At 46.3% G+C, this 26,744-nt stretch overlaps 1 protein-coding gene and 1 long non-coding RNA gene across 2 annotated transcripts in view; one reads left to right on the plus strand and one right to left on the minus strand.

Moving 5' to 3' along the window:
- The window catches only part of LOC311322978 (receptor-type tyrosine-protein phosphatase U-like), a gene marked incomplete at both ends in the record, with an annotated part of 178,953 nt that overhangs the window by 101,463 nt on the left and 50,746 nt on the right, over window positions 1–26,744 (plus strand). Inside the window, 4 exon segments of the mRNA XM_084455098.1 lie at window positions 882–1,053; window positions 3,026–3,319; window positions 14,863–15,186; window positions 26,319–26,428. Coding sequence (XP_084311224.1) covers window positions 882–1,053; window positions 3,026–3,319; window positions 14,863–15,186; window positions 26,319–26,428 — 900 coding nt within the window.
- LOC311322979 lies at window positions 10,274–11,721 on the minus strand. The gene is made up of 3 exons (XR_014630941.1): window positions 11,622–11,721; window positions 11,332–11,424; window positions 10,274–11,064 (listed from the first exon to the last, which is right to left on the minus strand). It is a non-coding gene; the product is annotated as an uncharacterized lncRNA (long non-coding RNA).

Genomic DNA, 26,744 nt, shown 5'->3' on the forward strand with positions numbered 1-26,744 from the left:
GCAGAATTGGTTATTACAACTCATAATTACACTATGCTGGGGGACTTACTGGCAGAGAGCAGCGGCCTGGCAAAGGAATGTATTTACGTTGCCTGACAGTTTATGGGTATGTCTGTTTACCTTTACTGGAGGGATGTGAGTAGAATTTTAATGCGACAGAAATAAATACACAGACACACGCACGCACACGCCTGTGACAATGGATTCAAGAACATACAAAAGAAAGCCGAAATGAAAATGAATATAGGATTCTTTGCGGCTTTTGGAAATGAGCGAGCGATGCCCAATCCAGTCGAAACTAAAGCAAATGTTTTGGTGACAATAATCAACACCCTTATGATGCATTGGCCCCTCGCCTGCCTCGCTAAGTGGGCGCATGTCCAGATTGACATTTGATCACAAGCCCGCAAATGCTCTCTTCGGCTTGGCACCCGACGCGACAATATGGCAATGTTTTTGAATGACATTGCTGAACTGTGAAACCACTGGGGAATATTTTGTGCAACACCTGAGGATAGTGCTGTAGTTTCCTTGGCTGCACTGAGGTAACATCTGGCAGGCAACTCGTTATGGGTGAAATTTCTAATGTATTCATTATCTGCCTCCTACGCACCCCGTCTCTCCCTCTCTCTCACTCTCTTTGTCTCTCCTCTCTCTCTCTCTCTCTCTCTCTCTCTCTCTCTTTCTCTCTGTCTGTGTCTCTCTCCCTCCCACGCACCGATACACATTCACAATCATGCCACTTCTGCCTGAAATCCATTCAGATACTGTAAAGTTGTTGACCTGTGCACGGGTCAGTTAACCTGACCGTTGTTCCATCCTCTCTCTCCTCTGCGTGTGTTCTTGTGTGACGGCGTGCGTGTTTGCGTGTGGCGGCACAGCGGCGTAACGGCGCGCTGGCGGCGGCGTCCTCGGTGGCGCGGCTGAGCCACAAGCGCCTGATGGCCACCTTCCAGGTGGCGGCGGAGCGAGGCGAGCAGGACCTGTACCGCTGCATCACCCAGTCCTCCCGAGGCTCCGCCGTCTCCAACTTCGCCGAACTCATCATCAGAGGTACGGTACGACGACGCCCCCCCCCCCTCATAGCCGCCATGCGGTCTGTAACGCCCCCCCCCCCCCCTCTCCCCTTCAAGCGGGACTTACAGTACAGCTCCCTCAGCCATAATATGAGGCTACTGTATGTTATCCACACTCTGCAGCTCCTGCCTTTGTGAGAAATGCACACAAACACTCATAGGCACACACACACAAACACAAACGCGCACACACTTAAGAATACATGCTGACATAAGGATACAACATGAATATTTACTGATGCATAGCACTGTGGTCTCACTCCCACACGTGATACAGTATTTCTTTCTTTCTCTCAGCCTTTTTCACAGCTGTTCTCTTTGCTAGTGGACAGGTTTCTCCAGCCAAGTGTGTAGGCAGGATTTGTTTACGTTTCAGTTATGTAAAAACATCCTGTGAAGTACAATATATTGCCAAAAGTATTCAGTCACCCATCCAACAGATGACAGAGCGGGGTCAGCGGATGCTGAGGCGCATAATGCGCAGAGGTCGCCAACTTTCTGCAGTCAATCGCTACAGACCTCCAAACTTCATATGGACTTCAGATTGGCTCAATAACAGTGTGTAGAGAGCTTCATGGAATGGGTTTCCATGGCCGAGCAGCTGCATCCAAGCCATACATCACCAAGTGCAATGCAAAGCGTCCGATGCAGTGGTGTAAAGCACGCCGCCACTGGACTCTAGAGCAGTGGAGACACGTTCTGTGGAGTGACGAATCACGCTTCTCCATCTGGCAATCTGATGGACGAGTCTGGGTTTGGTGGTTGCCAAGAGAATTGTAGTTGTCTGACTGCATTGTGCCAAGTGCGAAGTTTGGTGGAGGGGGGATTATGGTGTGGGGTTGTTTTTCAGGAGCTGGGCTTGGCCCTTTCCCCCGGAACTTTGTGGGAACAGTTTAAGGATGGCCCCTTCCTGTTCCAACATGACTACGCACCAGTGCACAAAGCAAGGTCCATAAAAACATGGATGAGCGAGTTTGGTGTGGAAGAACTTGACTGGCCTGCACAGAGTCCTGACCTCAACCCGATAGAACACCTTTGGGATGAATTAGAGCGGAGACTGCGAGCCAGGCCTTCTCGTCCAACATCAATGTCTGACCTCACAAATGCACTTCTGGAAGAATGGTCAAAAATTCCCAGAAACACACTCCTAAACCTTGTGTAAAGCCTTCCCAGAGGAGTTTAAGCTGTTATAGCTGCAAAGGGTGGGCCAACGTCATATTCAACACTATGGATTAAGAATGGGATGTCACTTAAGTTCATATGCATGTAAAGGCAGATGAGCAAATACATTTGGCAATATAGTGTATGTTTAATCCACATGTGTTTCATTAACACATTCACAGGTTGATTAGGGTCATGTTATTCAATCAACGGTCTGTTCTCTATTGAAAGGGCAGACTTAGCAGTGCAATCATTCATGCAAATTAGCCTTTATTCTGCTTCATTATAGTCAAAATTAAGAATTAGTTCCTTTCAAGTGCCTCCTAGCTCCAGCGCTGATGATCAAAAGATTTATTCTGAGCGTACGCTCTAGCAGAGCTGAAACAACAGCATTGCAAATGTAAAAGCAAAACAAAAAGCCTTCACTGGCCTTTTGTTCCGGCAATACTGTCAAATATTCTGTTTCTGTCTCTCAATTAGCACTGCTGCTAAGAAAGTGTATGACAACAGTGTGGAATATTTATATTTCTTTCCTCAACTACCTGTATCTTGGTGTTTCTCCTCCTCCAGGGGTCTGGAGGGAGTCAGTGTCCGGTGTACTCACCCACCCAGCCCCCAGCCTCCCCCGCTGAGTTCTGACTGATAATGATTTTTTTCAGTGCTGAAGTGAACGAGATACCCTCAGCCCCTGGCAGCCCAGGACTACCATTTCACAGATAGTTACCGCAAGCAGTAAGACCCACTCTTTGACATTGTGTCCTCTATCTACACCCTCCCCCCTCCTCCAGTGCCCCCTACTCCCATCGCGCCCCCCCAGCTGATGCGGGCCGGCCCCACCTACCTGATCATCCAGCTCAACACCAACTCCATCGTGGGGGACGGGCCCGTCATCCGCCGCGAGATCGAGTACCGCGCCAGCCAGTCGCCCTGGATGGAGACCCACGGCGTGGGCTCGCTCACCTACAAGGTGTGGCACCTGGAGCCCGACACGGAGTACCGCATCAGCGTGCTACTGACCCGGCCGGGGGAGGGGGGCACGGGGGCCCCGGGGCCGCCGCTGACCAGCAGGACCAAGTGTGCAGGTGAGTGGGACTAGTGAACTACACTGTACCTGCTGGCCATGTTTGAGCGTCAGCACTGTGTGTGTGTGTGTGTGTGTGTGTGTGTGTGTGTGTGTGTGTGCGTGTCACACAGTTAGCCCCACCGACCTTGTTGGCCTGCTGCAATCAGTGTGCAGGTGCGACTCAGCTTCGGTTGAAGAGCAGAGCCGGACGCTTAAACTCACTCACCTCACTTCCTGTGTGTGTTTGCACGTGGAGAAGACTCCCTGCGGTTCTGTCGAGTCGACCACATGAATCCCTATCATCTGCCACTCTCTCTGATCCCTCCTGTCACCAAGCCCCCCAGCACCCTACCCCCCTCCTGTCACCAAGCCCCCCAGCACCCTACCCCCCCCCCCCCCCCCCAAGCTCCTGTCAGCCTTTAATGCCCAGACACAGGGATGCAACACACACACACATGCACACGTCGTTCTGTAGGCTAAACTTGTTCCATGCCCGTCAATCTATTACCTGCGATTCCCGCGCTGTGCATCAGGGTCTCGCAGCGAGGCTCCGTGGTTCATCTCGGCCTGCACTCGCCGGTATGAGAACAGGCGTTCTCTGGCACGGAGAGATGGAACGCCTGACGGGGAACGGAGCCCAGTCCATTTGTGGCTGTTGGCAGGATGTGTGTTGTAGCTCAGAAGCATCTGCTTATGCCAGACAGAAAAACACTCTTCCATGGATAGGAAGTGATTTACTTAAAATGATGAGGGAGTGTGATGCGACACTGAAAGCAGCCATAAAATCAAAACTGACCACTGATAAATTAAAGTTTATAGGACTGCGAAATAAGGTGCCAAGGCAAGAGAAATAAGGAAAGCAAAGGCCATTTTTTTGGTTAATATCATTGACCAAGCAACGGGAGATTCCAAATTTATTTGGGAGAACTTGAATAAGCTGACAGGGAAATACACTGGGGGGAAAAAGTGCCTAGAAAACTGTGTGTTATCTGAGGAAGAGCGTTGTCGCTCGAAACGTCATATATATTTGTTGTCCATAAATAATCTAAATGGGAGCTACAGTGTGCGGCAGCGGACTCTTACTTTCTTTTGGAAAAAGTGCCTAGAAATCTGTGTGAATGACAATATTACACAGGATGGACCTCAAATTGCAACAAGCTTTAATTCCTATTTTGTAGTCAGTGCAGATTCTGCAACAGAGCTCCCCTACTTATCTGAGTATGTTTCTGAGCTGTGTGAAATCACTGAAACAACAGGGACAACAATTATTAATTCCTTGAAGAATTCCAACGCCAAGGATGTGTATGGTCTAAACACTATGCTACTAAAAACATTTAATGAATGCTTATCTGGACCAATATCAACTGTCATAAATAGATCCTATAGTGAAGAGGTTTTTCCAGGAGCATGGAAGGAAGCTACAGGTATAATAACCCCCATCTACACAGCAGGTAAATCCTCTGAGGTAGCTAATTAGAGGCCAATTAGTATACTAAATGTTATGTCCAAAATAGCGGAGAGACATATAGCAGAACAACTGACAAGAATATTAGATCTAAGCTTGATAAGGGGGGAGTTGTTACAGCCGCATTTTTAGATCTAAAGAAAGCCTTTGACACTGTGAATCATGGTGTCCTACTCACCAAGCTTTCTCGGTACAACTTCTCCCCTAATACCATCACATACATGAAGTCTTATCTTGAAGGTAGAACTCAGAGAGTAAGAGTTATCCTCTGCCCTTAGCTGTTGTTTTGGTGTCCCCCAGGGATCTATATTGGGACCGCTGTTGTTTAGTCTACATTAATGATCTTCCGTCTGTATGCAATGAGTCTGACATCCAGATGTATGCGGATGATATGGTAATTTATGTTCATGCAGCAACCAATCAGCAAGCTGCAAACAAGTTAACAGTGGCGATGACATCGGTCTCTGAATGGTTGACTAACTCATGTCTGCATTTAAACACCAAGAAAAAAGTTTGCATGATTTTCACAAAGTGGTTGATGAATGCCGTTTCACCTGATGTTTATGTCACAGGAGAAAAGTTGACAGTCGTGTCCGAATATAAATATCTCAGAATAAAAATGGACTCCAATCTTACATTTAAAAAACAAATCAAGTCAGTAGTAAACACCGCAAAGTTTCACTTATCAAACTTCTGTCACATCAGAAACTCACTGTCAACAAAAGCAGCAGCGCTGTATTATAATGCTATTATTATGTCACATCTGTCATACTGTCTGACTAGCTGGACACAAGCCTCCTGTACAACACTAAGATCTGTACAGGTAGTTTACCATCAGGCTGTGAAAGTACTAGACAGGAAAACAAACGACCATCATCATTGTCACAGCATAACAAATCAGAATCTACTGAGCTGGGACAATTTTGTTAAATTCAAAGATGCCTGCCTTAACTATAAGATCCCACATGGCTTGGCTCCTCCCCCTCTCTGTACTTTTATAAAACAGAAAGCATCTACTGACGGACATAACCGGTCTGTTGGTAGAGGGGACTGTGTAGTTCCAAACAGGAGGTCTGCTTTTGGTCAGGCAGCCTTTTCTGTGAGAGCAGCCCACACCTGGAACGGTCTGCCAACACGGCTCAGGGAGTATGAAAGATACATTTCTTTTAAAATAAACTTAAAATCTTGGTTGAGAGATGGTCAATTGTGCGACCATTTTCACTGAGCGGTTGTAATGTATTTTACTGTATTGTAATGTATTTTATCAGCAGGCTTAGTAACCTACTGCTTCCTACTGTGTTTTAATTATTGTAGTGCTCATGACACCTGCCCCAGAGACTACGGTTGAAAATTAGCCAATCTGGCTAAACTGGCATATTTACAGAAATTTTCATTGATATGCACTGTCTCTGTATTTTAAACCAATAAACTAAACTAAGATGATAGATGGACAGATAGATCATTATTTATTGGTCCTTTCGGAAATTCGTCATTTTACCATACAGCAATCGTCAGACAGACAAAAAACAACTACAATACCGGCAAACACTATGACAGTACCAACAACACCTCTCATTCACTCTGAAGAAGACACACAAAACATTAGTGGGTGATCTTGTGCACCAATATACGTTTTCTAAAAGATGATCTGTGAGCTCCAGTCTGCTCTCCAATTTCAAACTGCTGGTCTTTAACTGAGAGCACCGGTCCTCATCTCCTCAAGAAGGTTTTAGACCTGTGCCTAACCCTAACCCTAACCCAACAACATGTCACCAAAGTGCTCTACATACTGTATTAGAAGGTGCAGTATCCTCCCCCCAGAGGTCCGGACTTTGACACAGTTTATTCAGCAATGTTCTGGTTTGGACCAGAACCAGTAGCGTCTGTCTGATGGTAACAGCTCATATGCTAAATAGGGGAGGTGAAGCATCTCTGATAATCGCCTCACCACTTGTGACTCAAAGATCCTTGTTATGCAATTTTGCTGTTGTCCAGCAATCTCCCTCCATCCATCCATCCATCCATCCACCCATCCATCCACCCACCCACCCATCCATCCATCCATCCATCCATCCATCCATCCATCCATCCATTTACCATCCATTTACCATCCATCCATCCATCCATCCATCCATCCATCCATCCATCCATCCATCCATCCATCCATCCATCCATCCATCCATCCATCATGTTTCTGCTAGTGTTGACCTCTTGGCCAGGGGTCACTCACAGGGCCTCTGGCTGTGTTTGCGACTGTGGTCGACCCTACAGAGGCCGGGCGCTGCATCTGCTCAGTAACGCACTGGTTTAGGACGGCATGGTGGTACGCAGGGGCGCCGCTAGAGATTCTGGGCCCCATGAAATAATATAATTTTGGGCCCCCCCACCTAAACCACCCATCAACCTAGAAAACCCAGTTGAAGTTGATGAATTGATGCACTGCAAAAAATCCACTGATGGCTATCTTTTGTAAATTTTATTGAAAATTACAGTAAATACAGGAATCAACAATCCAGTGAAAGAAAAACTCAACATTCTTTAACTTATTAAATTAAATCAAGATTTGAACAACACAAGGACAAAAGTATAAATTAATTGCACCAGATTAGCCATCGTAAATGTTATCTAGCTAGCTAACAACCTTATTTTAGTGGTCAACTAGATTGACTCAATGTGAATATTAGCTAGAGTTGTATTCAGTGTTTGCATGGTAATACAGCATTAAAATGATCAAAATCTGTTTATTAATCCCAAACCCCTAGTTTTCCATTTTGTTTGTAGTGTCCGAATTCTCCACAGAATTTTCGTTCCCTATATAGTCCACTATTTATTACCCACAATTCACCTTGATTTGCAGGGAACAGTGCATGTACCCTACATTTTCTCCGTTCCCTAGGTAGTTCACTACATGGTGAACCCTATATAGGTAATAGGGAGTGAGGGAACGAGGCAGCGATTCCGAACACAGCTATCGTCTCTCTCCTTGTCAGAGTCGTTGCGCGTCCCTCTAACGATTCTAGGCTAGCGCGCTCTGGACTGAACCATGCAATGAATAAGGAGAGGGGTAAAATAAGGCTTAATCATCCTGAACATTTTGTCAAACATAGAGAAACGAAACACCAGTTTGTTTCTTTTGTGACTTTTTTTAATACATACAATTCTAATTTTAAGTCGGCTACATTAACTTACTTATGATAATAATAAAACATAATAATAATAGTGTTCTCTAGGGCCCCTGTCAGTGCTGGGCCCTTGGAATCATCCTAACTTACCCCCCCCCCCTTACGGCGTCCCTGGCGGTACGGTTTCCGGATGATCTGGAGCCAACAGGGCTCTGAAGGAATCACAGTGACAGTCGCAACACACACACACACACATGCACGCACGCACGCACGCACACACACATGCACACACTGCCCTCATCTGTCTCATGTGGCCTGTCCCTTTCATTAGTATAATTAGGCTGACTGTGACTGTGCCGTTAGGTGCGTGAAGGCTGCAGGGTGGTGTGTGTGTGTGTGTGTGTGTGTGTGTGTGTGTGTGTGTGCTTGACGGGCCTGCTATAGGGATTATGATGAGCAACGGAGTCCCTGGCAGCATACGCGCAGTTTGACTTGTTGATCAGGGGGGGCTGTCCGCCCCCCCCCCCTCATCAAATAGGAATTATACAGTAGTAGCAGTAACCAGGCCAGGTCAAGCCTGGCTTATGTGTGTTGGCTGGCTGGCTTGTTTCTGTGCGGGACTGGTAGGACGGTAATGTTTGATAAATAAAGATAGGTCTTGTCACCTGGACACATCAGTTCCAATGCTTCCAATGCTAATCCAGCACAATAAGAGCGGGATAGCCAGTTAGCTCATGAGCTCACAACAACTAGCAGCAGCTTCCATAACATTAATGGTAGCGGTCAGTGGCTAAAGCAGTTACACTGATGATAACATAAAGTCATCCCCACCAGGAACCCCGGTCTCCTGGGTGGGAATCCAATGCTCTCAGCACTACTCTACTTGTGCAGTGGAGATCGGCAGGTGGGTTTTGGTGTCCTTCTTCCAGTCCCTAGTGTGGGTTGGGGTTAGAATATGGGTTGGGGTTGGGACAGGATGTGATCTATAAGGCAAGGGGTAAAGGTTGGAGTGAAAGTGAACATGTGGAGGAACATGTGATGAGTGAACATGTGGAGGTTTGGGATATAGTCCCATAAAGTCATCCCCACCGGGTCTTTAACCCCAGTCTCAAGGGTGGGAGTCCAATGCTCTCACCACTACCCTACTTGTGCAGTGGAGATCGGCGGGTTGATTTTGGTGTCCTTCTTGATTTTGGTGTGCTGGGACTACTGCCTCTTGTGGTGTCAACAGAGAAATGCAGGCCAACATTGTCCGCAGTAATGGAGGGAGGGAGTGATAACCGGACGAACGCTATACTAGGTGTGCTGGCTTACAGCCACGCACAAGCTGTTGTCTGGCATGAGCGAGCGGAATGCGACAACGGGACTGAGAAGGGCTACATTTCAACCAGACATTCCAGTGAAACCCGGTAGTCAAAATAACTTAACTGATATAAAATGGGCACCACAAACGCAGGCATTTCTGATGATTTCCTCAGTCCAGTCTATACGCTTAATAATGGTGATTTCGTATGTCTTCCTCTGCTACTGTTTCAAGAATGCGCGCGCATACTTGTGCTGACTAGGCTGTAAAAGGGTCTATAATTAACAAATAAGACCCACGCTCGTTACATAACTTATACAACATCCAGTGACAAAATATGTCATGGTACCTTGGTATGTCCACACCAAGGATTGAACTCACAACCTTCGCGGTGACAGGCAGCGCACATGGAGGTATAATATAAACAGCGCACTATCCACTCGGCCACCGCTGACCTGGGAATTCTGTGGAGTCTTTTGGTTTTGATGTTCTGGGACCACTGCCTCTTGTGGTAGCAACAATATAACTGCAGGTCAAAAACAAGAAGAAAGAGGAACACTCTTAGCCCGAATTAGTTGACATTACTAGAAAATTGCGTGGAAACCCGTTGCCTTAAACCACTTTAGTTTTTACACAAGGCAAAACTAAACAGGTTAAGTTGTATTAACATATAACCTTAATTGGATGCAGTTGACATATCATGTGAGTTTAAGTTTAATAAACTAACTACTTTAAGTTAAACATACTACATAAACTTATTTATCATTACTTAAAGTCATTTGTTAATATAATTAATGTATTTTCTTCTAATTTAATTATACTTTTTTGATTTTGAAGATTGCATGAAATACATTATGCTTTAATAAAAAGAACAAATCAAACAATCCATTTAAATGTTACACAATATATTTTATTTGACAATTTGAATTTGACATTGCAACCATCTAAAACTTTGCCACACATGACACATGACACAAATGACACAGCTGCATGAAAACTGGCAAGCCTCGAAAATGTGTGTCTGTGTTTGTGTGAGGATGCGTGTGTGAACTGTGTGTGTGAACATACACTTCTATTCCACTGCTATTAAATGCATTCTGCAATTAAATCAAATCTGCAAAGGATTGCAACAATCTAAAACTTTTCCAGACAACAGATGTGAATGACACATACAGAGCTTCATTAAAACTGGCAAGCCTCTAAAAACGTATGTGTGTATGCGTGTGTTTGTGTGAACTGTGTGTGAACATACACTTCTTACTAATAAATGTATCTCTTTACTGTACTAACTCTACATCTACATTTCTGTACTCTACATCTTTGTGACCTGACCACTTCATACGTGTACTTATCTATAATCAAACTGTAATTGCGGCCAATCTCTTTACGTACTGTACTCTACATCTACATTCTGTACTCTACATCTTTGTGACCTGACCACTTCATATATACATGTACTTATCTATAATCAAACTGACTGCGGTTGCACGGCGCGCCGCTGGAAAAACAAAACAAAAGCAGCCATGGCTTCTTACAGTAGACTTGACAGCATTTCTTTACATTGCAAGCTGGTTTTTCAATGTTTGTAACTTGGGTTTTAGTTCACTGTGGCCCAGCGTGAGGAGTACCTGTTGGATGAACTGGAATGTGAGCTTCATCGACTTGGGGTAGTTGAGATGCAGTGCGTATGCAAGTCCAAACAGAAGGCACATAGCTTTCGGCAGGTCTTCGATGTTGTCCACCACAACTGCTCCCTCAATGATGATCTTTACCGAGGCTGGACTGAGATGCAGGGATGAGAGTGCAGCACCTTCACGCTCAACGAGGAGGATTCCAATTTCCATGTGGCGGTATGAGTCATCATCATCAGAGTCCTTCATGAGAGCAAAATTATGAGATTTCTCATTAAATAACTATCAAGCAATATAGCCTAGTCATGGGACAGTCAGACAAATCACACAGAAATGAACTAGTTAGACAGATTATATGAGTGATAAGTGGAGCAACATCCTTATTCTGTGTGACTATGCTCAGAGTTTGCACACAGGGTTTATCAAAGACCGGAACTATCAATGTTGAAAATTCACGATTATGCCGTCATGGTCCTTTTAGATACTCTGAGAAAATAAGAGGTTACTTACAAAGCCAGCTTTGTAGAAGTCTGTGGTGTCCTCACCAAGGATAAGAGGAAGCCCTCTGAGCACCAGTGTCCGGATATCAGTTGGCCCTGTAGTCTTTTGGGGAGTAAAATGACCACATAAGTTAAATAGCTAGAATGACAGAAAATGAATGGTCTCTAAGAAAGCTGAACAACCAACCACAATTTTGATTGTATTGCACAACTTTTACAGTAGTACTTTCTGTGACGTTGTCATTATATAAGCTGTGAAAAACAATGCAAGTGCATAATGGGTATGGAGTGTGGACCAACCCTGGTCTGTTGTGTAAGCTCTGTCAACAGCTTCCCAACTTTCCCTCTCTTAGACTGGAATATCTCGACCAGACGAGGACTGTGCTGATCGATGCCTTCGTAGAACTCCTGCTTGAGGTTCTTGCCAGCAATCCTGTTGAACTCCAAGTACACCTGAAAAATACACAAAAGGCAGAATCCACAATCCAGTATTACATTTAAAGACTAAAGAGAGCTGGAAAAAAACATGAACTTTTTGTATTTGAAATGTCTTTAGTCTATTAATTAGACTCCTTGTTCCATCCCCAACCAACTACAACTGACCAATATCCCGCTCACCTAAATTCAGAAAAGATGACAAAAGGATATCCAGACATCAAATAATGGCATCAAATAATGATAACGATAAATGGATAAGGAAAAACATTTGAATCATCTCTCTCTTCAACATACCTGATCTTCTGTGAAAAGAGCAGGCCAGCGTTCCGCCATCTTGCTTATGGCAGGTCTAGACTCCACCACCTCTTTTCTTCTCAATGCAAAAGTCAGGTCCATCTTCACAAGAACCTGTAGAACAGAACATAAAAAACGCTTTAGCTCAACAACTCAGTAAAATTAACTCCATTGTAAAATGTTTCTTCTTTTTGAAAGTTACTACTATTGCATGCACAAATCACTTATGTAATGTCAGGCTACAACTTAAACAAACACCATCGTGAATTTATATGAACATGTTAGCTAGTCACACGCCCATGCATGCAACATGTGCTAGACAGAAGAGGCAGTTGGGTCTAGCTAACGTGTTAAGATAGCTAACTTTAAAAATGCAAAATGTTAGCTAGCCTCTTCTAATGACCAACTAATGACCCGGTCCTTTGAAATGTTCGCTAAATTATGCTTAAATGCAACAAATCCCTCACGTGCAACTTTAACAGACACTCATTTGAATCTGTACATTTACCATTTGAACAGAGGTTAGCTAGTGGCTGGCTAGCTAGCTAGCTAATGCCAGCCTGGCTAATGCACATGGTGGCATGCAACAACATGTTATAGTAAACTGAATCGACAGGGGAAAACTAATGCCAGCAACACTAAGCTAACTTTAGCACTGAAAAACATTAACCAACCTCTTCTAATGACCAACTAATGACCTGGTCTTTTGTTTGACAAGTTAGGTTATTAGCCAAGTTAATGTCAACTGCTTTAAGCTCAGATCATCCAACAAGACGCGGTAACCTTATAACATAGCATAAGCTAACGTTACTTGTTGTCATCGGAGCGGCCTTTTTTCTAATCAATTTCCCCAGAAAGATATGTATGTATTTACACACTCACCATTCCATTTGGTGTAAAAGTAAGCTAATGTCATCGTTCAAAAGGCCACAGCTTTCTAGCGCAGCAGAAGCAGGTGGAGAGTGACTCTTCAGGGCTCGTGCTCTTGCCCCTCCTGCCCCTTACAGAAACTTAACATACTAAGTTATCTCTGCTTAACATGACCATTGCACTGCATATTTCAGCTGACTATTACAAACAACTAACTTGATTTAGTAATGAGAACTTTTTTTTACAAAACATGAAACAATAAGTAATGACCACTCAAAAGGTTAATTAAAATCAAATCCGGGTTTAGAGTGAAGGGAGCGACAAATAGGATTTCCTCTTCTTGGTGTGTTGGCTTACAGCCAACACACAAAAATACGTGCCCTGAACGAACATTGGAATGCACATATTCTGAGACCAAATAAATGCTTTTAGGCAGAGTTTACAGACTTTTTATTTCTTCATTAAAACAGAATGTATGCTACGCCTTTCATGCTTCAATGTCGGGATGTGTCATTATAAACAGCGTATTAGAATCCAGCAATTGCCTCTTCACATGTAGCCTATCTGCATTTATATCAAAGAATAATCACCAAAAGAATAATACTGCGTGCATAATCGATTTGACAACTGGACAATGGATACGTTGCACAGCAAATATGCAGTATCCAACAGTTCGTTCATGGCTAGCAATGGTAGACCTACAGCTATGGGATTATCTCATGTTTGGGTTGCTGTCAAAGCTGCCACTCTTATGTTGCTATAGCCTACAATTATCAGAACAATATGAACATTCAGTTGAAAGTTTTCCATCCACCCATCCATCACTGGATGAGGAATAAGCACCGCAAAGCGATCAATTCTCACGCAAGCCGGAGCCAGGCTGTTCAGTGCATTTCTCCCATCCGGTTGCGACCCAGTCTCTAGAATAGATGTTTTGGACACGTTGCAGACAGTTTGCGCATCTGGCCACCAGGGGGGGCAGAGCCCCCCCTTGCCCCAGCCAATCTGCGCGCCTGCCTGGCAGCCTTCTTGGCTACAGTGGCAGGCCTGCTCTTAGACTGCTGAGGAAGAAACATGCAGGAACACCTCCCCCCCCACCTGCCACACACACACACACACACACACACGCACACACACACACAAACACACACACACCCCTCAACCCCTCAACACAACACAAACAAGCGAGCATAGCCTCAGCACAGTAACAGGGCTTGGGGACCCACCCTCAGCTCTCCTGATAGGCAGTGAGGAAGGGAGGTGGGAGGGGGGGGGGTCTCTGCTCCCTATGTCTCTTTTCCCTACCAGGGCACGACAGAAATAACCCCCCATGTGCTGGAGTTCAGACATTTACATGACATAGAGGTGGGGATCTGCAGAGCCAGCTTCACATCATGTCAGGTGTAATTAACTGATTTCAGATGCCTCCAGAGCGTCTGCGAGGGCCAGCCTCTCGGTCCGGAGCAGAAGAACTGTGGGGAGGAAAGGACAAGCGAGATGATGATGATTAAATGTGTTTTGTCGATCGCTGCCGCCTCCTTCTGTTTTCCCCTGTTGGCTGTTTTTATTTTTATCCGACTTGCCACAGCGAGTCTGGAGAGTATGCGTTTGACTATCTCCTCTTTTTTTTTCTCTCATTCGCACATCCTTTCTTTCTCTCTCTTTTTTCTCCTGTCCCCCCCTCTGTCTCTCTTCTCTTCTATTCGCTCCCTCTGTCCCTCTCTGTAACCCTGTCCCCCCCTCTATCTCCCTCTCTCTCTCTCTCTCTCTCTCTCCCCCCTCTCTCTCCCTCTCTCTCTCTCTCTCTCTCTCTCCCTCTCTCTCTCTCCCTCTCTCTCCTACTCTCTCTCCCTCTCTATCTCTCTCCCCCCCCCCTCTCTCTCGCTCCCTCTCTCTCTCTCTCTCTCCCTCTCTCTCTCTCTCTCTCTCTCTCTCACAGAGCCCATGCGTGCGTTGCGGGGCCTGACGGCTACGGAGATCCAGCCCCGGCAGCTGGCCCTGCAGTGGGAGCCCCTGGGCTACAACCTGACCCGCTGCCACACCTACTCCGTCTCCCTCTGCTACCGCTACTCCATGCCAGCGGGGGGCAGCGGCACCGGCAACAACGCCACCGTACGCGAGTGCCTGTCGGTGGAACGCAACGCCTCCCACTTCACCCTGCGCGACCTGCCGCCCTTCCGTGCCGTGCACGTGCGCCTGGCACTGGCCAACCCAGAGGGCAAGAAGGAGAGCCGCGAGGTCACCTTCCAGACCGAGGAGGACAGTGAGTGGACCGCTCGCACGCTACCCAGGATGCATTGTGGAAAGTCGAACCCACATGTGGCCGTTTGCTGTAACGCAACGACGTGTGCGCTTGAATAGGATACACGAACACATGGTACAGGTCATTAACAAAAAAAGTTGTACATCAAAGCGCAGTATTTTATTTAATTTTTATTAGCGAGCCTCATCATCACAGTTCCGGACGGAATCATGCATAATTTGCCGTCCATGTTCTGTCACGCTCAAATGATTAATGTGCACTGGTTATATATTTCATATATAATAAACACCCAAATATTGACCTAACTGAATAAGCTGGATCAGCATAACTGAACAGCCTTTTCAATAGAAACAGATGCAGAATTAATCAGCGTAGCCATGCCCACTGGGCAGAATGGTGAGATGATTTTGCTTATCTTTTGTATTCATACTGTATTTTGCTGTGTACAAGAGCGGATTAAGCACATTCATGCAGAAACCCCAGTCTGAATGGGTGGAGGGTCAAATGAGCATCTCCATGTACAATCAACATTATTTTATAATGGAGCAACGCTCACAGCCATTCCAGGACCGGGGGGAGAGAGAGAAAGGTGGAAGAGAGAGAGAGAGAGAAAGGGGCGGGCGAAAAGGGGGGGTGAAGAGAGAGAGAGGGGAAGAATAAGAGAGGGAGAGAGGGGGGGAGAGGGAAAGAGAGAGAGGTGAAGAGAGAGAGAGGGGAAGAGTGAGAGAGAGACAGAAAGGGGGGAGAGGGGAAGAGAGAGAGGTAAAGAGAGAGAGAGAGGGGAAGAGAGAGAGAAGTGAGAGGGGGAGAGAGAGAGAGAAAGGGGGAGAGGGGAAGAGAGAGAGGTGAAGAGAGAGAGAGGAGAAGAGTGAGAGAGGGAAAGAGAGAAAGGGAAATAGAGAGTGATATGCAACATTGTGTAGTATGAAATTGGCTGCATTCTGTAATCTTCCAAATAGCAACAGAGTCCTCCAGTCCATAGGGGAAACGCAGTGCTCCGCTGCTGCAGATGTGATCCATTTCATAGTCAACTGAACCATCCAACTTGAAATTACTAAGATTTAAGAGGGATGTGAAGGGACTGAGACGGGACTACTAATGATCTGAACCTGCAGTCACATTTAAACTAGACTGAGACTAGACTACTAATGATCTGAACCTGCACAGTCACATTTAAACTAGACTGAGACTAGACTACTAATGATCTGAACCTGCACAGTCACATTTAAACTAGACGGAGACTAGACTACTAATGATCTGAACCTGCACAGTCACATTTAAACTAGACTGAGACTAGACTACTAATGATCTGAACCTGCAGTCACATTTAAACTAGACTGAGACTAGACTAATAATGATCTGAACCTGCACAGTCACATTTAAACTAGACTGAGACTAGACTACTAATGATCTGAACCTGCACAGACACATTCACATGCATGTGTGTTCCGGGGGGGTCACACTACCTAAATAAGAGTCATCTGATATATCTTATTGTGAATATAAGATTAGCATTTTTGCCTATAAGGGTTACTGTTAACTAGTGGTGTAACGGTACATGTATTCGTACCGTACCGTATGGTACGGGGCTTTCGGTAGGCTACGGTACAGACATGTGCCGAGCGAACCGACAGATCATTCGAGCAGATCCCTTTCAGTAGACTGACGCAAAATATTTGTCACAGTTGTGACAGTGGGCTGTTTCTTAATCGACTCTTGTGAAATAGCGCCACACTTTGAACCTTTCACTCTCTCTGCCATCGCTTCTGTCACTGTGAAAACGAGTCTCCTCGCATCGCAGGTGTGTGTGTGCGCCCCCCCCCCCCCCCTCAGTTCGGCTCACTCACACAGCGAAATAGGCATCCCATACATGGGACCTTTGTAATCCATCTCCCATCTAATTGTACCGCAAGTTACTAAGGCCTACCATATTTTGCCGAGCGCATAAGTCATTTGATATAGGCTACAGTCCCGTGCGACCTGTCTGTGATTTGGAAACGAATAGCCTACGAGCAGTGTCATCATATCAGCGCACAACTCACATTTGTCAGTGGGCTCGCGTTGATATTCAGTCGTCCTCATTACCGTCCTCCTGAGGTAAAACTATTAATTCTGTTCGTTTGCCTTAGCCTAATGCACCGTAATGAAACACAGGTAGGCTAAGGGAATAATTTATATATCACGGAGGTTCCAATGTAGGCTATAGTTGCAATGAGAGAATGAAACTCCGAAGCTGCACACAGCGCGCGCACGTTTGCACACAGTCTATATCTCTGTGGGAAAAAAGGCTGATTTATTTTTGAGTAAAGATTTAAATTTATTTAGTTTACATTTTTATTGCATTTAATTAATTTTAAATAAGTGATTCAAAAACATCTTTTTAAGTAGGCTATTCGTTTTTATTTCATTTTCTACTGCTGGGGACATCGTCACTGCCAGCAGGTCTTCCCTGTCTGCTGACAGTGTTGACATTTTTCTGGCCAAAAATATGAAGGTTGAGTGAAGTGGGGTAAATGGGGTATGAATGAGGGGGAAACACTTAAAAGAAAAAGAAACAGCAAAGGGGGGGGGGGCAGTGATGCAGCCTGAAAGGTATTGCTGTTTGTAAATAAAATTATATTAAAAAGATTGATTCAAGATAATTTTCAAAGAATAGAAAAGGAATCAGAGTAGTGCAGGCGCGCCGCTCCTGAACCGAACCTGAACCGAGACGTCCGTACCGAGGTACGTACCAAACCGTGATGTTTTCATACGTTACACCCCTACTGTTAACATGTCAAAGGATACCTGCAAATGGGAAATGTCCGACTGCTCACACATTAGCCGTAGTGCAAAGTGCCGATGCCCAATTATATAGGAGAGAGTGGGGTGAGTTGTGGCAGTTTTTACTTGAGGCGTATTTAAAGTAAGGGCATGACAGTAATTTCTCCAACTAAAATATGTACATATATTTCAGGATGTGGTGCATTCGTAGAGATAATCACTTTGGATCTAAAATAAACTTTTCAAAATATGAATTTCCCAAAAAGTGGTCTCTTGGCACAACTTGCCCCCGATGAGGCCAGGGGAGAGGATAAGTGGGGGTAAATTGTGCCATTGATTATGAAGTAAAACTGAACATTTTCACCTCATATAATTATGGATACCTTGATCACATTTTTTGTGGCCAATACCAATCACCGATCGTCTATGAACCATATCTGCCGATACCAATTGCTTTTGTTGTTTTGTTATAGCAGCTGGTATAGCAGTACAGTTTCCATTTAAATACATTTCATACATCAAATTGAGTCCAAAGTAGGTCTCCCATCCACATTATATTTTTCTACCTCAATATTTACTTGATCATCCCTATCTGGGAACACATTTCCCTCAGTCCAGCATCTCTATTTTTGTTATATCCTGCCTCAACTTGCATGCAAAAAACCGGAGCTACACACACAGGACAGGACGAGAGGGAGAGAGAGAGAGTGTGGGAGAGACTGTGTGCATGTTGTGTTGAAACGTTTTTACCTTGCTTCCCCCAGAGGTAGGCTATTTTGTCCTAGTACACATTGCAGATGGCACATTGCACACTGAACTGTAGTAGTTCCACAGCACTGACATGTTTTAGGGTAACACGCATGCGCCAATGACTTGGCCGTCATTGATCGGTTATCATAATTGGTGACTAGAGAGCATTATTGGAATTCCCCAATCTGATATTTTTACTGAATATCTGTCGATTCCGATTGCTGGCCGATCAATTTGGGAACCCCTACGCATAATGCTATATTGAAGTAAGACCTATTCAATCAATCAATCAATCAATCAATCAAAGCTTTATTTGTATAGCGCATTTCATACCCAGAGGCAACACAATGCGCTTTACAGAGAACAAGGGAGGTGGGCAGGGGCAGGGGTTGGGGTAGGGAGGGGGTAGGAAAAGGATACGGACCCAGGTTAGGGTGAGGGGAAGGGGATCTGGGCCCAGGACTGGTGTATGTCTGTGTGTGTGTGAGTGTGCCTGGATCCAGGTAGAGGCAGGGGTCAGGGGTAGGGTGGGGGTAGGAAAAGGATACGGACCCGGGTTAGGGTGAGGGGAAGGGGGTACTGGGCAAATGTTTCAGAGCCAAGTGAACGGCCAGCAGTTCCAGGCCATTTATGTCAGTAGAACATACGTGTGGGTCCCAGCCCCTGTCCACCGTTCTCCCCTCGAAGGTGGCACCCCAGCCCCTCAGGGAGGCATCCGTGGTGACCACTTTCCTGGTCAGGACAGGTCCTACAGGAACATCCTGAGTCAAGAAACTTGTACTTAACCACTGGCGAACGGCCAGTGAACAGTCCCTGGGGACCCTCACACAATTGTGAGTGTCGAGTTGAGGGTCTAGACCCAGGGAGGCCACCCAGCGCTGGATGCCTCTCATATACAGGCGCCCCAGAGGTATGGCCACAACCGAGGAGGTCATTAGGCCCAACAGCCTCTGACATTGTTTTAGGGTAACCAAGTTGCCCCTGCGAAACAACGCCAAACAAGCACACATTATATCCACCCTTTCCGCGGACAAAAATGCTTTGGCTTGGACAGAGTCCAGGGTGAGCTCTATAAACGGGATGCGTTGGGTGGGCGTCACCATGCTCCGAAAACCCAGGTTCACTAGCTGTTGCGAAAGAACCACAGTGTGACAAGCCACCTCCTCGCGGGAGCTGGCTGCCACCAGCCAGTCGTCGATGTACGTGGCTACTCTGATGCGCCTCTCCCTTAGAGTGGCCACTGCCGCCTCGGTGCATTTCACAAACACCCTCGGGCTTAGAGACAGCCCAGATGGGAGGACCACGTACTCGTAGGCTATCCCCTGGAAAGCAAATCTCAGATATTTCCTGTGCGGGGGATATATGGGAATGTGGAAATAAGCGTCTTTCAGGTCGATCGATGTGAACCAGTCCCCTGCATGTACAAAACGCAGGAGGGAGGAGTGTGTCAACATCCTGAACCTGTATTTTATGAGATGCTGATTCAGAGCACGGAGGTCAAGAATAGCTCTCATGCCCCCCCCCCCCCCTTTTATTTGGAACCGGAAAATACCTCAAGTAGAAACCGTGGAGGGTCTCTTCGAGAGGCACAACTCTTACAGCCCCCTCAGAATGGAAATTTCTCCCAGGAGAACATTGGCGGACTCGCCCTGAGCATGAGAGTAGATTATTTCTCTGAAATGAGGGGGAGCGACATTGAATTGGAGCCTGTAGCCCTTTTCTAACGTCCTCAGCACCTAGTCTGACCAAGTGCAGGCTGCCTTTGCCCATGCAGAGAGAGGAGACTGACCGGGCAACACCCCGTCAAACATGAAGTGTTGGCACCCTCTCGTGGTCGGGGCACACCACACACACTGACCGTGCCCCTCCGCACACCACACAGAAGAGCAGCGGTCTGCGTCACAGCCGCGAGGCTGGGAAGCGCCACGGTCTGCGTTATGGCAGAGGATGATTCGTTTTTCAACGTATCTTTTTTCTGCACGTTTTTTAACACATTTGCCAGTGCCCTTGGCAACCTGCCTTGATGCGCGTGTCGGGACACTTTTATTACACTGTGAATGTGCAATGAGATGCTTGAGTGACACTGAACTTTGCAATTTGCACGGCCTCTCAGCTTTCCCATGGACGGTGTGGGAACATGAACGCCGCCCAGGGTCCTGCACTCTGCGTTGAACTTGTCCCACTGAACTTGCTCTAAAATGGAGCTGGGAGGGGGCAGAGCGGTCCATGGAGGAGGCACACTGGACACGCTCTCCCCCAGAGGAGAGGCTATCAGGCCGCCCGCTTCTTCTTTCTCACAGATGCGGCTGCCGGAGGAGGAGGCAGAGACGACGGAGGCCCGGGGAGCTTGCTTCCTAGCCCACGGGTTCTTAGCACCTCTAGAGGCCTGCGGAGCTGTCTGCAGTTTGGACACTTTGGGGATCCTGAAGGCAGGGGCCAGGAGAGAGACAGCCTGAGCGTACGACTGCCACGGTGCCATTGGTGCTGCGGGCTGCATCTTCCTCGGGAGGCACAATTTCAGCGCCTCATCATCTCTCTTTTTGTCCTCACATCTCTTCTGCATGGAGGTGACTGCTGCACCGAAGAGACCCTGTGGGACAATAGGAGTGTCGAGGATCTCCTCCTTCTCCTTTGCTGACAGGTTGGTGAGTCTGAGCCAGCGCGCCTTCTCCTGAAGAACCATGAGGCCCATGGATCTACCCGTGGTTTGAATGGCCATCTTGTAGAGATGAAGGATGTGATCTGTTATAACGCAGATCTCTTCCCACAGGGCATTATCTGGGTTGGCAGTCATATCCTCCTCCAGCTCAGCCTGGGAGGCTGACAGGAGAGCAGAGGCATTGAGAGCCCTCGCTGACAGAGCCGCTGCCTTGTAGCACTTATCCATGAGGCTTGATTGAAAGCGGTCTGACTTGGAAGGCAGGGACGCAGCAGATAAAGTCATGGAAGCCTTCGGGTGCAGATAGCTCGCTACCACAGGCTCGATCGGCAGAATGTGGCGGAGGCCGAGGGAGTCCATCCCCTCACAATCCAGCTGAGAACCCCCAACCACAGGTTGTTTCTCACTGAGCGGCCAATCTTTCCACGACACGGCTATCTCGTCGAGTAGCTCCGGGAAGAGCGGCATCACTTGTTTCCCCGTCTTTGTCGCCGTCTGCAGTCTTTTGCCGTCAAAGCGGGACCTAGCAGCTTCGGCTCGGGCGACGGGTCATGGGATATTTAGCCTGTTAGCTGCTCACTTGCACATGTCTTGCATGTCAAGCTCCAGGGGAGATGGCGTGGAAGGTTGGGTACCTCTGACAGGCGTGGAGGGCTTTGCAGCCCCGTGCCTACTGAAAGAGAAGTTGGAGTCCTCCTCATCATCAGTTGACAACAGGAGATCTGAGTCAGGTGACTCATCGTCCACATTGTCCATATCTCTCCCTGGGAAGGAATGAGCAGCGGTAAAGCCGTCGTCTCCCTCGTCATCCAGCACCTGGAAACCGATGTCAGGGCTCGGTGGAACTAAGTCCGCCCAGCTCGGTCCAGGTATGGCTGGAGACGCCTCCGCGTTAACCTGTGATGGCAGCGTTTCGGCTGCTCCACTCAAGAGTGGATCCCCCTCGGACAGGCTAGCCTGGCTGGCCAGCCAGCGCTGGAGAAGATTAGGGGGGAACACAGCACATCGATCACATAACACACATAACCCCAGGATCCAAGCTTGTGCCTGATTGATGAAAATCAGTCTGTATCCGTGGAATTGCTGAACTGCTAGCTACAGAGCTGATCTCTGTAGTTGACACCAGGGTCTTAGGAATTTCCACAAACTCTTAAAACGATCCACCTCTGGCGAGAGCAGAGGTTTTGAATGAGACATTTTCTACTTTCTCTACAACATATACAGTTAAGCAGCAGGGAACAAAGCCCCCGTTGACTGAGTTGGTCGCTAGAGTCTGTGGACAGTTAAGCTTTAGCTAGCTACCCGCACAGTTGTAGACAGGCTTCTGAGAGAAGTGAGTAGAGGTTTCTGAATGACTGACGCCATGTCTACACCTTATATAGGAGGATGGTCCTTCACCTCCGTACATCTGTGCCAGCCAAAGATGACTGGCGCAATGTTATTGAGCTTTTGATGAGGTCACGCAGGGCTCAAGCTCTGAACTATGTGGATAAGTAGATGGGTTCCTGAGTAGACTTTACTTCTACAGAGACACAAAGCATATTTTTGTTATGTACAAAACAAAATGTATTTGGTAATGGGAAAAATTAATGGTGGCGAGCACCCCCAGATGTTGGGCTCTGGTACATGTGTGACAAATTAACAAACGAATGCACGCACGTTTACACACACAATAACATACAGGGGTCCTTGGCTTATACTATAGGTCAGTGGTTCTCAAACTTTTTGTGCCCAAGGCACACCAAAGGGCAAGCCAAAATCTCTAGGCACACCTATGTTCATATCCATGCAAAATAGCCCCTATAACACGTGCTTTTACTCTTATGACTCACTGTTATTATTGCCTATTTGCTAATGCCAAACAATACAAACATCTATAAAACTCAAAATATTTATTAACAAAATAATGGAAGAATTAATTTAAAGCTTTATAGATTTAAATCAAAGCAGCAATACACCAATTAAACCAGACAGGTCACAACATTAAAGTGAGGTCATGGAGGAAGAGACAGAAGGGTGTGTATGTGTGCGAGCGAGAGAGAGAGCGAGAGAGAGAGAGAGGAGGGGTAGATCTGGCCTGAGACAGCAGTAGGCGTATCCCTGGTGTACAGTAATCACTCTTTACAGAGAAAAGGCCTGAGAATGAATTTGAATAACAGGAACTACTAAACACAATTCAACTGAGTATGCATTCAGTAAAAAAAAAAAAAAAAACTTAAGTCTAAAATTGCGTGGTGAGTGTGCAGGTGAGGCAAGCAGGATGAACTGGAATGGGATCCTGGAAGCACAGCACAAAAGCACAGAAAAAAAGACTATTAATCTTTTAGAAATGTTTCGTAAATATATCTTATTATCTATTCATCATTTATGTATATACACGTTGATGATTATTTAATATGAATGAATAGTTATTGAAATGAGGCTAACAGATCTTTATTATAATGTGTTACCAAATTGTAGGCCTAATTAGCCTATAATGTGTTTAAGAAATTATAAATGTAATTTAAAATTGAATCAGTAACATATACTATTATCAATACTGTAGGTTTTGCCTACTTACAAGCTAGTGAGATACATGTGCCTGTCGCTGGCCACAGATTTTCTAAATCCTTGGTGGTACTGAAGAGAAGGCCACTCGCAAGTCCTGTTCAACAGAGAGGCGCGACCTTCTCTTGTTCTTCATATACACCAGAGTAGAGAACGCCAGCTCACACAGTTAGATAGTGGGGAACTGAAGAAGTTGCTCAATAGCGTGGCTGGAGATGGTTGAGTACTCCATACGGAGCTCTGCGCATTCCTCTCTCTCTCTCAAAGTGAGATTTTCTGTTGATTCCTAGTTGAATTGGTCTCGAATCCAGTCATAGTCCTCGATGTCGTCCACACGTGGGAAGTAGCGCTCAAACCTCTCTTTTAATGTCTTAAGGTGCGCGGCAAATACAACGCGCTCTCCGTCTGCCTGGGGCGTGGCTGATGTCAGTGGGAACATTTCGAATTCGATTTTGAACTATTCCAGCCAATCCGAATCGAATATTTACCCAGGCCATGAACTAATAATCAAATAACCATTATAATAATTATTTATTTATTATTATTTTACATACATTGTCACAAAATTGCACGGCACACCCGGACTTGCCTCACGGCACACCAGTGTGCCGCGGCACACCGTTTGAGAACCACTGCTATAGGTAATGGACATGTAGCATTGCTATACAGGGTATAACAGCAAGGCTGGTGCCATGCTGACTGCACCAACAAGTTGTCAAGGTGACAGACAGTACAACTCTTTTTTCACCAGTGTGTGTCTCTCTCTCTCTCTCTCTCTCTCTCCTTATTTCTCTGCAATATTCATGGTCAAATGAGTGAATGCGTTCAGCAGCCCTGAAGTAAAATTAAAACGAATGACAGGTTTCATCTGGTGAGGGACAAAAAAGAAACCCAGTGAGGTAAAATAACTACTTGATTTAGCCTCATTCGGTTCTTAAAAAAAAGAAAGAAATGCAGTCCAAAGCACACAATGGGTGCATTAAGTAGCTGAGCGCTCAGTCAGCGACTGTCAATTACACTGTAACTGATCTGCTCAGGGCACAAGTGAGCAGTTTTGAACTATGATCTGTTTGAGCCAAACACCACGTCATAATCATCATCACTGAACAAAAAAATGAAATAAAGATGGATGCCGAAAGGATGCTGGTACTGTACGCCTGTCGGATTGCAAAATAAATGCATCCGTTTTTGTAACCGAAGAAGAACTTCAACGTATAAGTGAAGGTAAATAAATAAATAACATTCTCGCTATTAGGACCTACGTTAGCTATAGTGGCAGAAAGACAACAGGTGGTGATTAAAGTTCTCGTCTCCTAGCAACTCAGTGCTGTTGGAGCAGACCGTTGAGTGGGGAATTCGCTCACTGAACACTCAGCTACTTAACGCACCCAGTCAGTGTGACTGCTTGGTTCAGCATTGAGAGTTTAAACCCAGATTCTGAGTGTCATAAAAAAACATTCTTGGCGGAAGGCGCTAAATGTGTGTGTGTGTGTGTGTGTGCGTGTGTGTGTGTTGTGGTGGAACCGCACTTCTTTGATCCATTGAATGCTAGTCTGACAGTTTGCCCAAACACCCCCGCCCCCGGCACAGTAAGAACTCCTGTCACAGACCAAACTGCAATAATTGGGCGCCCCCTGGCGATGTCCTTTCATTGCCTATTTCCTGTTAGCAACTGCATTCACACACACTGGTGTGTTATTTCCTCCGTCCTTGCTGGGCTCTGGACGGAGGTGTCAGGCTGGACTGTTAGGATGAAAGTAAAGGCTCTGTCGTCCACCTGAGCCTGGGCCTCTCTCTCTGCCAGAGAGACTAGCAAGGAATCAGCCTGCAGTAGATTCAGATGCAGCATTCAAACACACACCCACACACACACACAAACATAAACACGCGTACGTGCGTACTGTACATTCTCTCCCCCCCCCCCTGTTAAAAATTCAGTACAGGACGCAGATGATGTACAGGTGTACAGGTGTGTGTGTGTGTGATAACGGATTACTGTTTGTGGATCTTTGGCCCTCGTCCTGTTTTTCTTCAGTCAGCATGGGTCTAAGGAAGAGAAATAGCCCTGCCAGCCCAGCTGTCATACTGAGGGACCACCAGAATCCCAATTCCTCCTCTGGGCTGGAAACTGGCGGGTCCTTAGACCCCCACCCCCTGACCATCTCTCTCTCTCTCTCTCTCTCTCTCTCTCTCTCTCTCTCTCTCTCTCTCTCTCTTTCTGTTTCTCTATCTCTCTTTATGTTTCTCTATCTGTCTCTCTCTCTCTTTCTGTCTCTCCCTCTCTCTCTCTGTCCCCCTTCCCCTCTCTCTCTGTCCACACAAAGTTTTTTTGTATGTCCCCTGGCGTATGTCCCCAGGCGTATGTCCCCATGTTTGACTGTTAGTTTCTGAGCCTGTGTTCTTGCTCTCGCAGTTCCCGGCGGGATCGCGCCCGAGTCCCTGACCTTTACCCCATTGGACGATATGATATTCCTCAAGTGGGAGGAGCCTGTGGAGCCCAATGGTCTCATCACGCAGTACGAGGTAATTAGAAAAAAGTTATCCATGTGCCCTAATCTGCCACGCCCCCTCCGGCCCCCTCCTCGCCCCAGCTGTGCTGAGGCGTGTGTTTGTTCTGCCTGCTGCATGCCTACATGAGCTACAGTCATCATTAGAGTCCTCTTCACCCTTCATGAGGTTTCCGTGTTCATATGCTAATGTAGCCGCAACTGTAATTACACGAGGGACCAGCATTCTAATTACTTATTTGCCTAAGAGATGCCGTGGCAAGGGGCAACTTTAAATGTTTCTAATTAATTATTGATGTCCTCATATCGGTAGACTTCGGTAGCTCTTTTTT

The sequence above is a fragment of the Borostomias antarcticus genome, assembly GCF_949987555.1.
Source record: "Borostomias antarcticus genome assembly, chromosome: 21".
Classification (NCBI taxonomy): Eukaryota; Metazoa; Chordata; class Actinopteri; order Stomiiformes; family Stomiidae; genus Borostomias; species Borostomias antarcticus.